The sequence below is a fragment of the Scatophagus argus genome, chromosome 12 (assembly GCF_020382885.2).
Source record: "Scatophagus argus isolate fScaArg1 chromosome 12, fScaArg1.pri, whole genome shotgun sequence".
In the NCBI taxonomy this organism is placed as follows: domain Eukaryota; kingdom Metazoa; phylum Chordata; class Actinopteri; family Scatophagidae; genus Scatophagus; species Scatophagus argus.
Genome location: NC_058504.1, coordinates 13779623 through 13794127, shown reverse-complemented (window position 1 = coordinate 13794127; position 14505 = coordinate 13779623). Strand labels below are relative to the sequence as shown.

Here is a 14505-nt window from a genome sequence, read left to right as displayed (position 1 = left end):
CACGGCCCTGCAGCCTGTGTGACTGGCTGGCTGACTGAGTGACTGACAGGCAAGCCGGTGGTGGTAGCTGCCTGGCAGGCAAGAAAAAGAAAAAAATTCAACAAAGTCTGGTCTATTTATTACTTATTTTATTACCATTGACTCTGCAGAATAATGTTGTTATCCATTTTGTGCCACACTAGCCTCTGGACCCTTCTCGACTTCAAAGAAGACGCATCCCATCCTGGCTGCTCTCCACACTGTGACTCCCAAATCGCTGAAATGTGCAAGACATGATGGGCTCAGATTTTCATTCTGAACATGAAACGCTTTTTGCCCATCCATTCATTCATTCAGACATTTGGCAGGGCTGTTTAAATGGTATGTCATAAGCAATAGCTGAGAAGTTAATTAATCAATCGCTGTTATACATCATCGGGAATCTGGAATATCACCATGACATCAAGGAAACCAAAGAGTCCACATTCCATTCCAACATTCCAGACTGCTGGAGATGATATGAGCATCAAAATAAGCTGCTGTAGTCATGACATCACAGAGGTGTTTCCCTGTAATCGTTGGGGTTCCACTGCCTGTTATTTCAACCTCTCAAAAAAAAAAAAAAAACACAACGAAAAACATCTGCTTTTGAGCAAGCACTCTGTGAATGACAGAGAGCGAGAGGAAAGAGAGTCAAGGGGGCTGGTTAAGTGCACTGAGTGAGTGGCAGTAATCACAGCTCTGGTAAAAGCACTCCCTTGCTCTGTATAATGTTCCTCAAAATGGGCCTGCTCTCTGTCTGCCTCTCTCCCTCTATTTCTTCCTCTATCTGATAATAGCTCTGGATTGAGTAATTGTGTGTTTGAGTGGAGCTACACTGCAGGGTGGAACCTGCAATCAGATACTGAGAACACGTTTCTCTCTCTCTCTCTCTCTCACTGTCCGTCTCCCCATTCATACCATGCCTCAGCAGTCTGGCCTCTCGGCACCCGGCCCTCCCTCCAGCCAAGCGGTTCCTGCAGGCGCTCCTCAACCATCACCCCTACGTGCAGCTCGCTCTACGCAGCGAGTGAGGGCTGGGGTCAGTAACAGCTGTGCGCCGTGCTGTAATTGATGTCATCATTTCAATTTGAGCTGATTACATTTGAGAGCTGCTTATCGTGTGACCTGAGGTGGAATAACACACTGTAGGGCCCAGAGAGCTGCCACGGCTGACCAGACTTAACTGCCAGGCTGCCTGGATGGATGGCTGAGTTGGCTCTGCCTTCTCTATTGACTCCTAATGCGGAGGTAATGACTGAGCGTATTCCAGGGGCATGGCTGGCACAAGTGTCCGTGTCGCTGGCATTTAGTGTAGTTCTGGGGTTATTATTGTGATTTGCTTGCCCCTCTTTCAAAACACTCTTATATGACTAAGCCCTATGCTGGCACAGATTTGAGAGTAGAACATGTGTGTGCAGACTCTGTGTGTGTTTAGTGGCTTTGTAATGGTAAAGGGACAGTTTCCCCAAAATTATAAATACATATTTTTCCACTGACCTGTAGTGCTATTTATCTATCTAGATTATTTAGGTTGTAGTCTGTCTTTTTTTTTAATATAATGTAACTAGATGGCACTCTGCTTGTGCTCAGAGCTCAAAAAATTCACAGCTAAAAAACAGCACCTTTACAAAAATCAAGACCTAGTTGCTCAATTCACAGATGTTAGCAGTTTCATGAAGGAACTATTTTCTTTCTACCAGGAAGGAATCGTGCATCTATTCATGGACAAGAAGCTAGGAACCTAAGCTAACTATGCTAGCTACAGCTCACCTGAGGAGGATACCATCTCCAAAACGCTGCAATTCACACATGAAACAATCCAGATGGACAAACAGTACTACAGGTAAAAGGGAAAAACATGTGTTTCCAATTTAGGGTGCACTGTCCCTTTAAGTACCTTTACAACCATAGTTTACAGTCACAACTATAATACATTAAATTAGTACTGTAACACTGAAGGTAATTTTGAGAGTTTTTACAAAGAATGTGCCACCTCTGAGCACCCGCCCACAGAAAATAAATAAATAAAACACCTGTCAGAGCTTTGGCATTTCTCCTTGCTGTTGGTGTTTGAGTCTTTTCAATGAAAGCACCAAAATAACACCGCTGCCTTCCAGCATTCCTGCTGTGCACTAATAACATGCAGAAAGACTGGAGCATACATCCATACTTAAATATGGCACATCAGAATATACAAAGGGCAACACCTACATCGGTTTGGGGCTAATGATCTACCAACAAACGATCATGCCTATGTTGTACAATTAGCGAGCGTGAAATATTTTCCAGCTCGTAAGATGCGGATCTGGCTTCTTTGGGTTTCAACTTTTTTCGGCATCAACAGCGGGCAATACCCTTAACCCTCAACAGCTGCTGCTAAAAACAGACAAAGACTGCTCACTAAAGAAACACTGTCTCTTGCTCTTCTCTCTCTCTCTCTCTCTCTTTGCCAGAGCTCTGAATCTGTGGGTGTTTGGGAGCAAAAACCTGTCTGCCACATACTTTTGCTTTTTCTTTCTCTGTCATTTTCCCGACTCTTTTAATACGATCATTAGGAGAGCTCTCCTGCTTGCTGCTACAGCTGCTGGCCAAAAAAACAGGAGACACAGAGAGAGAGAGAGAGAGAGAGGGGTGAGGGGTGGAGACAATAAGAGCAATTTGTGCACAGGTTTTTGTTCACCCTGCAAGGTAAAGATGGTTCAGGGGATCTTTGTTTTTTTTTTTTCTTGCTGCTGTCCGTCACTGCCATGTGTCTGAACGTCTGACCATAATGTAGGTGTGTTAGTGTGCTGGAGCATGTGAGGCCCACATCGGTGTGGTGTCGCGTGTTTACCGCATGCATGTGTGAAGGTAGGCAATGCACACCAAAGCCGTGTCAACATGTGTTATGTCATGTCATGTCCAGGTGTGTGCACCCACCTGGTATGACAGGTAGCACACACACACACGCACACACACAGCCTCCATGACAAACTCTGAGACATGAAGTTCACTTCTCAGCCAGCTGGACCTCACTTCTGGCATGCGTGCACACCTATCGGAAGCCATACACCTGCGTGACCCTCTGTTCCCACAGTAACCTGAAGCGGCCCCACCATTTGTCAGAACTCACTGATTACCTCAGCCCATCTGGAAGACTGGATGCCTCACACTGGAGACAGATATTTGGATGTGCTGTAACAAGAGTGTATTGTTGTGTGTGTGTGTGTGTGTGTGTGTGTGTCAGTATTTGTCTCACAACTAATTATTTTAATTATGATTATTAATCGGGATTAGATCAGCTGCAGGGATCATTCAAACATCACAGCACAGCTCTGACATTACGGCTGCACATTCGCATGTACCTGTTCAGGGCTTGTGTTGAAGGTTAAGTACGTCCTGGTATAATATGAGAAAAGGCAAGACTTTTTGCGAGCTAACAGCATATTACTCTTACTGTTCATCTATACTTTTCCAATTTGATTTATGTCAGTATGCGAGGGAGGTCTACTCAAGATTCTTTTCTCGCCCTTTGTTTCTTTTTTTAACCGGGTCACACTGTTGCCTGTCGAGCATTCAAAGTTCAGGCTTGGTCACATATAACACTAATCACTCTCGAAAGAAATGCTGCCTCTTTCTGTGCTTTTGGCAACTTAAAGGATGAGACCTTGTTAAATCATGACTAAGTGTGGTAGGAGCTTAAAAGTGTGAGTGCAGAACATGACTATGAACTGGTAAACAGAGCTCATCATCAGAGCTGAAAAAAGCTGAAAATGAATAAACTTCCCAAGTGAAAACGAATGCCTGACAGCCCTCAGACAGTGTAAGCACACTGTGTACAGTGTGACAGTCCCCCACTCCACTACTTCAATATGTCACAGTTACAGAATTAGTTATGATGGACAAATGATATATTATATTCTGGCTCTTCCAGAAGGGAAAAGCTGGAGTTTGTCCTAAACTCATCATTCCACATAAGATCCCAAAAAGACACACATGTGAATCCAACTGACCTCACACCCACATGTGCACAAAATCAGGGAAACGGAGCCATCACCCTCCACACTTCTGAGCAAATGCTGTAGCCAAAGCTGAATAAGAGACCACAAGAGGGGCCAGAGGTTCAGATACACTTTCACACACACACACACATCCACACATGCAAGTATACATGTACAAAGAATTTCAGAAGTTCAGGAATCGAATGGTATTTCCTGTGTTTCTAATCAGAATCCGCTTCTGCAGTTCTTCAGCCTTGTTAGCATGTATGGTACTGTGTGTCAGACAACATACTGACACAAGGCAGCATCTCCAAATTTCAATGGTGTCATGTTACTTCCTTTTACCTTTAATACTGAAATCGCTGACAAAATATATGAACGTGCAGTTCCAAAGTGGCTTTATCGAACATGCAAGTTTCCATCCCTTTACATCAACAGACCCAGAACGGTTTGTCTGCACCCCCAACCTCAACCACTGAATAAAAACCTTCATGAAATGGCTGTTTGCAACAGATTTTCCTTCCATGTTGTTGCATGCATTAATCGCTTAAGAAAGACCCCAAAGAATCATCACGTGCCATCGTGCAATCTAACAAGGACTCAAGAATGACAAGGGAATATTTTGAATGCGCATCATTTTCTGACTGATCATATTCTGTGTTCTAAAGTCAAACAGGTAAACCAATAAGTAGGGCTTTCTCACAGCTGACATTTCACAATAACTGGTGTAACCATTAAAATTAGCAACAGCACTGTTCTACATAAGTGTCCTTAAGTGAGCCAGCAAATAGAAATTAGTCATTGTTCATTTTATTTAATTATTTAATTTTTTACACCATTCAATTAACCTGTGGTGACATGTCTTGTCTTGTGAGAATTTAAAAGCCAAGTAGGTGTTCAGACATGCAAATACCGTACACACCAACACTCATGCATGAAGTAGAAACCTGCTGAGCTTTTATTTGATTCATGCAGTCTCCCATTCACAAAGAGAAACACGGTCTTAGCTGCAGTTTAATTTAATTTTGCACAGCACTGATTTAGGACTAAAACACACACACACACACACACACTCCCCAGTTCTCCTATTGTACAGTGCGCTGCCTCTTTTCAACCATCCAGCAACCTAGCCAGCTGATCACAGCGTCTGTTCACAGAAATCCAATTCCCTCCAAAGGTCATTTGTCCACTGAGAAATTTTCCTTTTTTTTCCTGTGCGCTCTCAACCTCTCTTATTTATTCTGGTCACTTGCTACTTCTTGAAATATATACCCTTTCCACCCCTCATCTGTTTCCATCCTCTGCTTCTTTTTGGTCTGAACCCTATCTGCTCCTGTCCTGGCTCTTTGCCTCCCATCCCATCACAAAGTCTGGATCACAGCCAGCAAGAGGTTCTTGGCTGTGAATGGCAATACAGGGCAGAAAAGGCTCTAACCAGGTGTCTGGGTCACTGAGGAAGTGGACACAGCAGGGCACAGCAGGGCACCGCTGGGCTGCGTGGCTCTGCTGGGTTTAAAAAGGCAGATAGAGGCAGAGCCTGACAGGGCTTGGCTCTATGTCTTGGCAGGCTTGAGGAGGTTGTAATAACTGATTAATAATGACATGAGTGGTTCAGGGGCGGAGAGAAACAAATTAAATATAAGTGGACATCGCTAACGTGATTATTAAAACGGATTTTTCACTTCGTTCATAATTCACTGTGACTATTACAGCACTCCTATGAACACAAGTGTTTTACACCAGTATGTGCATATTGGGGCATTAAATTAGCAAAGTAATATAACTTAAAGCATTACTGACATATCTGTGTCAGCGATTCCAAAAAGGAAAATTTTACCAAGTTACATTTTGAAAATAGCTTCATCAAACATGACGTTCAGCTAGGGATGTGGGACAAGATCCATAATCATTCAGCAGATCAACATAAGCCACAACATGAGAGTTGAGCAACAAAAAAAGTTATATTTCCATTCTGCGTTTTTCACCAAACTGCATTTTGTAACTCACTGAATGCATCCATCATATAACATTTGTAAAACCAGTTATTATTATTGCACATATGCTCGCTGGCATCATCTGCTTCCTTTTGTTTCTTGGTGCATCGATACATTAGGGCCACCAGGTGTCCATCGGTGGAAAATCGGCAACAGGAATGTCTATCATGTCATTCACGTGTTTGTCTGCATGTGAGTCAGTCCTTACAAGCATGAATGACATACTGCCTGTACCATACTTGTGGTGAAAAACTCTAAAAAGTACCTTTAAGAATGAGGGTCACATTAGGAAGCAGGTACAGCACAACAGTTTGTATTTACTAGGTGTGGCACACGCAGGCATATTTAAGGCACTATATTTTACCCATCATGTCCATACAATGTGGACATGTGGGTATTATTTTATTCTTAAGACAGACTTGAAAATGTGTGACTCAATCACTCTGAAACGTGTCGGTGCAGCCACTCAGCAAACCACTGGCTGGCGGTAACTGGTGTAACCAACCACACAGTAACCTTTCCTAGAAATCGCCAATAGGCCCTGGAATGACAGGACAGAGCCAGCAGCAGTGAGCTGCTGCTGGCTGTTGTCAGGCTAAGCAGGCACATCAGGCCTGCGCTGTCCTGGCTCCCTGCCTGCTCTCTCAGCTGCTCACTCAGTCCCCCGTGTCCTCAACCCTAAACGGATCCAGTCGCTGCCACTCAGCTCCAATGGTAGGCTGATCTGGCTGACTAATGAATACTTTTCCTAATGAGGGGATCTCCTCCTTCAACCTCATCATTTCCTATATAGATCTTTTGCCCATTTTTGTTCCTATTTACATGACTTTTTTCCCCTCTCTCCATCTCTGGTACTTGTCCCTTCCACCTCTTCCTCAGGCACTGGTCTCCATCTTTCTGCACTCTCTCATCCGAGTAGTTTTTGTGCACATTCTTCACACTGTCTGTATCTCACTTTTCTCACTTGCTGACAGCCATTCACCGACTGTTTGCCATCTCTTTTCCATTTCCTCTGCTCATCGTCAGATCTATTAAAAGCATCTACAATTCAGGCTCTTCAAGCAACTGTTGGTGCAACCAAAATATTTCATGCTGGCAGTTTCAATTGAAATGCTCTTGTTGTCTCAGCAATTTGTCCATTGTTTCTGTACTGATGTGTAATGAGCAGTACTAACCAGCTAGGGTTGGGCAATCTGAGGACAGTAGATCAAGATCGATCTTGAAGGGGTCACGAATCCACCACATCTAATCTTCAGGTGAATCGTGGATTAGATGCGCTTCCAAATTTCACATAACGTCATTGAACAGCAAATCCATGCTACACGATCATACCAGCAGAGTGCTGGAGTCAACCAGATGGAAATGCTGACTAGACAAATTATTTCACTTGGCACTTCCTTGGGTTATGCATAGTAAATAATGCAATGTGAGTCAACGCTAGCAGCATGGAGGATGAGAATATTGTGTTTTATTAGTGCGAACAAAGAAATTCGTGGGTTATTTCAAGTCTAGCTATAGCCGAGAGAGCATTTATAAATTGAGAAAAAAGTTTGCAATTTAGACTGGGACACAATTAAATAGACTGTAATATTATTTGTGGCCAGATCACCCACCCCTAATATCAGGTAAATATTGTTCTAAATCACAAGGCTGAGATGTAGTCATATCTGCTGAGGTTACCTGTGAAGTATCAGTGTATTCCTATGATAATCGCTCTCCCCTTTTACAAGAGCAAATGAAAATGGACGAAAACATGACTCGGGTATTTCTAATGACAGGCCTGGTGTTAGAGCCAGTTTAAAGGACATCAGTGAGAACAGCAGTTAAAACAAGAGTTTGAACCCATGACCTCTGAGCTATTAGGGTGAACCAGAAACAGGGACATTGTCAAGAGGCAAAAATCTTTTGATTTTGGTTTTTGCGTGTACTTTCATATCTGTCTTTTAACACAGTCTCCACTCAGATACACCCTTCAGGTCATTCTGTCCACAGACACCTTTACAGCAAGCTCAGTGAACCCTACAGTTGTCAGAAGGATTACCAGCAGAGCACAGGTAGCACAGGCTGTCCACTCACCAGGCCGTCGCAGTTGCTGATGGCTACAGTGGCTCCTGGTGTGTCTGTGATGTCACCTACGTACAAGCATTCATCGTGCAGTGGCTCAGAGTGCCGGGTGCTGTCGCTGTCATCACGCCACTCTATCTTGGCTCCGGGGGCCACCAGCCTGGCATTGCGGTGCAGGCGCAGGTGGAACTCCCGGCCGAAGATGGTGACGTTGTAGTAAAGCCTTTCTAGAGGCTCTTCCCTTGGTTCTTTCCACTCCTCACTGCCTACTCCGACCTCCCTCTTCCAGCGCCTACGGGGCTGCCCCCCTGCCACGTGGTCAGCAGAGACGGCATGTGACAGGAAGTGGCCCTCTGCATCCACACTGATCGGCCTCACCAGTCCATACTCCCCCAGGACATGCTGCAGGGAGTCTGAGAAACAGGACAGTTTAGAAGCGGGTGAGGAGAGTTGAAATGACGAGGCAGGGAGCAGGCAAGAGAGTGAAGAAGTAAGATATGAGAATGTGTGTGTGTGTGTGTGTGTGGGGGGGGGGGTGTTAGAGGTTGAAGAGCAGTGGGAGAGGAGAAGACGTCATGGATGAAGCATGGGGGACAAACAGTGGTGAAAATGGGGAGTCGTGGTTAGAGGGTGGATATAAGGATGGAAAGAAGAGATGGGAGGGAAAAATAAAGAATTAGAAAAATGTCAAGTCTGGAATTCTTTATTCCTTATTCTACCTCACAAGGAATGCAATAATAAATAAATAAATCAGTAATCTTTCTCTCTCTCTCACACACACACACACTCGCACAGCCCCACCCATGAACCCAGAGGCGACCCTGGTGCTCGGCAGTGCGCGTTTGGAAACGGCAGCCTCAGCAGTGCGCGCTGCGCTCCTGACACCTTCTGTGCCCTTCCTCCGTCAACAGGAAAACCAGCGCAAGATCAAGGTGCTAATTGCCGCTTTCTCACGCTGTGTTCTCACTGTCATGCTGCTCAGTCCGAGAGAAATTCTCTCTCCATAAAGTCGACACCGACTGAATAAATGAATAAATAAATCTCATGGGACAGCTGAAACTGACATTTCCAATGGATGTGATGCACATATCGCGGTCATTTGCTCTATCATAATCATTAAACATATTTATATTAAGGACGAGCTAACTAGTGCACCACGAGGAAAACACACACGTTTTGAATCGACGCCTAAAGACAGCTCATGCGTCTGACCCTGTTTACTTGTGACGGTGACGATACAGGTGCGTTTTGGAGGCGACCTGAGAGATGCTCCCCGCGCCCACACTCACACACACACACACACACACATTCAAATACACACTCAGCCTAGGCCACTTTAAGGTTTCAATGCCATTTAAGTGAGACAGTTGTGCTATTGCCTTTTTCGTGGTCCTCTGATGCATAATATTATTACTGTTATTATTATTATTATCATTATCATAGTAGTGGTACCAATAGTAGTAGTAGTAGTAGCATTTGATTATTTATCTGTTAAACGTAATTTATAAAGTTCACTGACTGATAAAACTTAACAGAGCCCTCATGATTTGATAATAGTGTGATCAATAAGCTGACATCCGACTCCAGCGTCCTATGACAGATCGATAGGTGCGACAGCGGCCGAAACAGACAACGTTAGGCTACTTCCCTACAAAATCCGACAGTGCATCTGATGCCCTTTTAGACCCCAGATAACATTTCCCCACTGGATGGGAGACGCACATCACAACACTGCACCGCTGAGGGACCTCCGGAGAGACCCCTGCACACACCACAGCAGGACACATGCAAGTTGCAAACGCGTCCCGCAATGTTGTTTGCAAAAACTGCAAAAGCATGCCAAACAGTAAAACACAAGCGGGTGGGGGGGGGTTAGGTGCGGGTGGGGGGGGGTGACCGGACAGTGTTTTGCTGCTGCGTTGAGCTCCAGACTTCCAGTGAGCGCGCGAAGAGCCCCGTGCAACCCGGCTGATGACAGATCAGCAGATACGTGGAACAACATAAAACACTGACCACGTTTAACTGTACTGTACGTACCAACGCTACTGGCGATGTAAAGGCCGCTGGTGTGCAGCAGAAAGGCCGGTAGAATAATTAGGACAGAAAATCCAGGCGAGAGACCCATGGCAGCTCCGAACTGCGCAGGTGAGAGAGTGGGACTCCGGGCTCCAGTGTGGTGAAGTTCCCCGCCTGGCGCGACCAGCCACGCCACGACAGCAACAGCACAGCAGCCCGCAACTAGACTGCTTAGTGCACCGGGAGAGACGGAGCTCTCCTCCCCTCTCTCTCTCCTCCTCTCCGCCGAGGTCTCTCTCTCTCTCTCTCTCTCTCTCTCTCTCCCACTCACACACTCTCACTCAACTCTTCCTCTCTTTCCTCCTCTGTGTCTCTCTCTCTATTTCTCTCAACTCCTCTTATTGTGTGTGCACCCCCACCACACACACACACACACACACACACACACACTTTGACTCGGTGTTCTGACAACTCCTTGACTTTATACACACGTGCGCGCGCGCACTAACACATGCACATACACTCTCAGGAAAAAAACGCACACTCCTTGTGTGTTTCCGCTGTGTGAGTTGACCGACTGACTGACTGACTGACTGACAGGCCCGCTGACACCTCGCATCGACATGAAATGCAGTGGAATTAACGAGCGAGCTGCGGAATCACACCTCCAGCGTGCGGCGCGCCCAAAAGTGATTTTTTGCAACTTGGACGCGCTTTCTGGTGTCAAAACTCCCGTTCAGCTCTCATCTCCACCGGTCCCTGATCTGACTGCGAGCCTTGCATAAACTTTGAATATCCCGTCAAGCGTCCTGGGTTGGATGAGCGGCAGCGCCCCATGTGGCCGACTAGAGGAAACGCACTCAGTTTTGCAGGGCCCAAGGGTCCAATGGGCTGCTTGCACAGTAGACAGTTTGACATGTCATAGCAGGAAAATCACAGGTGTATTAATGATATTCCAATTATACGAGGTCCCGCGAGTGCGCATGCTGGTTCACTGTCACCAAGCGTTTGTTACTGTTATTAATCTTTAGTCCACCTGTGTTTTTCCTGGTTTGACTAGTCAAAAGGTCTGCTGTGCAGTCTGTTTTGCTATACACAAGGAAAAGGAGACTAGTGCTAACCTGCATTGGCCTCATTTAACACATCATTTACTTGACTTGACCACTAATCTCATATTGCTGTAAACACCGAGGAGCAGAATGAGGTGACCATACAACTGATATGAAGAAAAACCATTTTCAATTATTATTTCAGTCCCCCCTTAAAGTAATACAACAGAATAATCAGAGGGAACAGAGTAAAATAAACTTTGAATACCATAATATTAAGGTGAATCTGTTGGGTTTGCAATTAACAGCATGTCAACTTATAAAAGAGCACCAAAAGAAGCTAAACTGTGTCTCCATGCTTGTTCAGTGGCCACATGCAAAAGATACAGCAGAGCAGCATAAAGCAGCTTAAAGCAATACGCTAAACAAAGACAAAAGACATAATAATGAGTGATTCTTCCATGTCATCAGTAGGGATAGACTGTGAAGGTGATACAGTGTTCACTCCTAATAAAGCCATTTCATTATGTGGTGGTTCATTTTGATCCTCACCATAAAAACTGGAATTAAGTTGATTATTTGAGTATTATATAGTATTTTTAAACTTCCTGGTTATAATGACCAAACAGATAATAAGTATGAATTTAGACAATGCTGTTGAGCTTTCGATGTTGACTTAAAACAAACTTCCATTGCAGCCTAATCTACTCCTGACATTTTACAAAATGCTAATCACAGAGTTGATCTTGGAGGGCTTCGTTGCCATTTATGAAATTAGAACCTTCAATCATAAGGTTTTATGTGAGGTGACAAAACTTTTTTCTAGTTTTCCTTTTTTTTTCCTTAGTAAATTGCAGCAAGCAGTAAATACAGATTGAGGAATAAAACCATCCTTTCAGAAATATGACTGATGTCACTCACGTGTCCATGTGCACTCTGCTGGTTCACCTTTTAGTGTCAACAGTGACTCTGATTTTCTTATAATCTGTGATGGCCACAGCTCCAAAGTAGGAGTGATGACATGAATAACAGGACAAAGTGAAACTCCAGGCTTTCCTCATTTGCCACCTCATCACTGAACCTTTACAGGAAGCTCTGGAGAGCAGACCGAAGTCAGTCTCTTGATTCATCCAGGATCTCACTATGCAACAACCCAACAACCCACTTCTTGTTTCTTTCATCTATTTTGACTCCATTAACCAAATCTCACGCAAGTTACATTCATTTGCAACTACTTAGCGTCACTGCAATACATTTAGTTTGTGATTTTGCTATTTTTCAACATACCAGAATGCATGTTAATCTCGTATGCATCCGCAAAACGGCCATAAGAAAAGTATAAGTGCTCCTGACTAGTATTAGACATGACATGAACCCTGTGTTGAAAGCAAACTTGTGCACATCCTCTACTCTGACGTCCACACATCACATGTACATCACGCTACGTCCTGCTGTGACACAAAACATAAATTGTTGAGTGGCTTTACGGTCTTCCACCTCTGTCTGTATGCCTGAGACAAGCCCACTTCTTCATATCTGCAACATGTAATTATCAGTGATGAAATGTAACTATATATTATATTTACTCAAGTACTGGACTAAAATGCAACCTTGAGGTACTTGTACTTTACCTGAGTATTTCCATTTTCTGCTACTTTGTAGCTCCACTCCATTACATTTTGCTGGCAAAACGTTAACTCCACTACATTTATTTGATAACTTTCATTGCTAGTTACTTTGCAGATTTAGGTTATTCAGTGTTGATAGGCTGTTGCTTTTGACATGTAGCCAATCAGATGGCATTGAGGGCGTGACACTGAGTGAGGGCACAGAGTGGTGACTATACTGTAGACAGGGAAGAGAAAGAAAAAATAAGATTCTGGTAGTTGGAAAAATGCTGCATATCAGATCTGATTATGGTCAGGCCAATAATCAATCAATTCCTAGTATACAGTTTATAAATGTAAATGTATGAAATGTATAATTTGCTTTTACTTATGATGTTTAAATACATTTATTGACAGAATGTTACTTTTGATAGACTCGGGTATTATTTGTATGGGTGACTTTCACTTTTACCAATGTAATATTTTAGCACAATGTCATCAAGTATGACTTCTGCGCACTGTCTACGACACTGCTGATTACAGGGACAACGTAATATTTTGTTTTGTTAATAGACAAATGTACATTACAATTCTTGTAAACATTGTGTCTCTTCTGCTGTAAAAGGTGTGTAGGTTGTGTTTTATTGGGGAACTTGGCGGCAGAGATGCCACACACGCCTGCAGAGAGGGAAGCATGAGGCTGCTTGAGCATCTGCCTCACGATGAGCTTTCACCTGAGGTCAGGTGAGCGACATGAGCAGGTTTTGATGAGCAGCTTGTTTCTGTATGCGTTAGTTACTTTCTTTTGTCATAGGATGATAGGATTTCTGTCCAGCGTTTGAAGCGATGTATCTTTTGACTTTTTTTAGACTGTCTGGTGATTAATTAATCGTTAATCCCACCTGATGGCACCGACTGTTTACTGGTATTTACCAACCTGTTGATGCTTTTGTGCAGGTAAATGTAGCTTCACTTTAACCAACCTGTGCAGTTTAAACATTTGATAAGTTTTCTGTCTTGTGCAAAGCACATAGTGACACAAACAGTCATGGTGTATGTAAACATGAGTATGTTATTTTGATATTGATTACTTTATTCCTGCTGTTGTAGCACCTGAAAGAAATAATTCAGGACAGAGTCTGGATCAGCACTATGGAGCAAACTTATGGCTCTGGTTTATATTTGGAAAAGACATGAAGTGTTACAGTGTGTGGCATGCTTTTTTGTCCTTTGCCAGTCACGCAGCTGAGTGTTAGCATTACACAGTGTCCTATTCAAGGTGTGCATTACTTATGCAGCATAAGTTTTTAGGAAATAGTTCTCTGGTTGTTTCACTATTTTGGAGTACGGAATAACGTCCTTTCCTATCAAATGTGTTAAGTAGCGTTGCTCTCTGCTCCCTTTGAGTTGGTTTGTACATGTTGGCCCAATATTAGAAAAAAAACAGACCTACAATTTTCAAGTAACTATAAGATTTTCATCAGGTGGGGGATAATGGTATAAAATGATCCAGTTTGTTGTGAGATTTACATTTTGTTTGAACACAGTCTGCTATAATTGAGCAGACTGTGCTACAAATCATGTTGGTGAAATCTTGTTCAGCGTGCCTCTTTTTAACTTTGAGCACCTGCTGCCCCTCTAAAAGTCTCTGCACAGCCCTGGGAAAAGGCCAGAGGGAGAGGAGGAGCACAATGGAATGAAACAAAAATTAAAAAGGATCCAGATTGTGCCTCAGCTTTGAAAGACCGGAAACTAGAAACTAAACAAAGATGGA

At 43.7% G+C, this 14505-nt stretch overlaps 1 protein-coding gene across 2 annotated transcripts in view; it reads right to left on the bottom strand.

The window, feature by feature from the left end:
- LOC124067913 (A disintegrin and metalloproteinase with thrombospondin motifs 2-like) overlaps positions 1-14505 on the bottom strand; it is a 123379-nt gene that overhangs the window by 93481 nt on the left and 15393 nt on the right. Inside the window, exons 1-2 of one of the 2 annotated variants that reach the window (XM_046405692.1) lie at positions 10097-10407; positions 8072-8472 (exon numbers count right to left, since the gene is read on the bottom strand). The exons of the other annotated variant lie outside the window; for it this stretch is intronic. Coding sequence (XP_046261648.1) covers positions 8072-8472; positions 10097-10184 — 489 coding nt within the window. The 5' untranslated portion in view covers positions 10185-10407. Of the gene's footprint in view, positions 1-8071; positions 8473-10096; positions 10408-14505 lie in introns of those variants that run through there. 2 annotated transcript variants of the gene reach the window in all.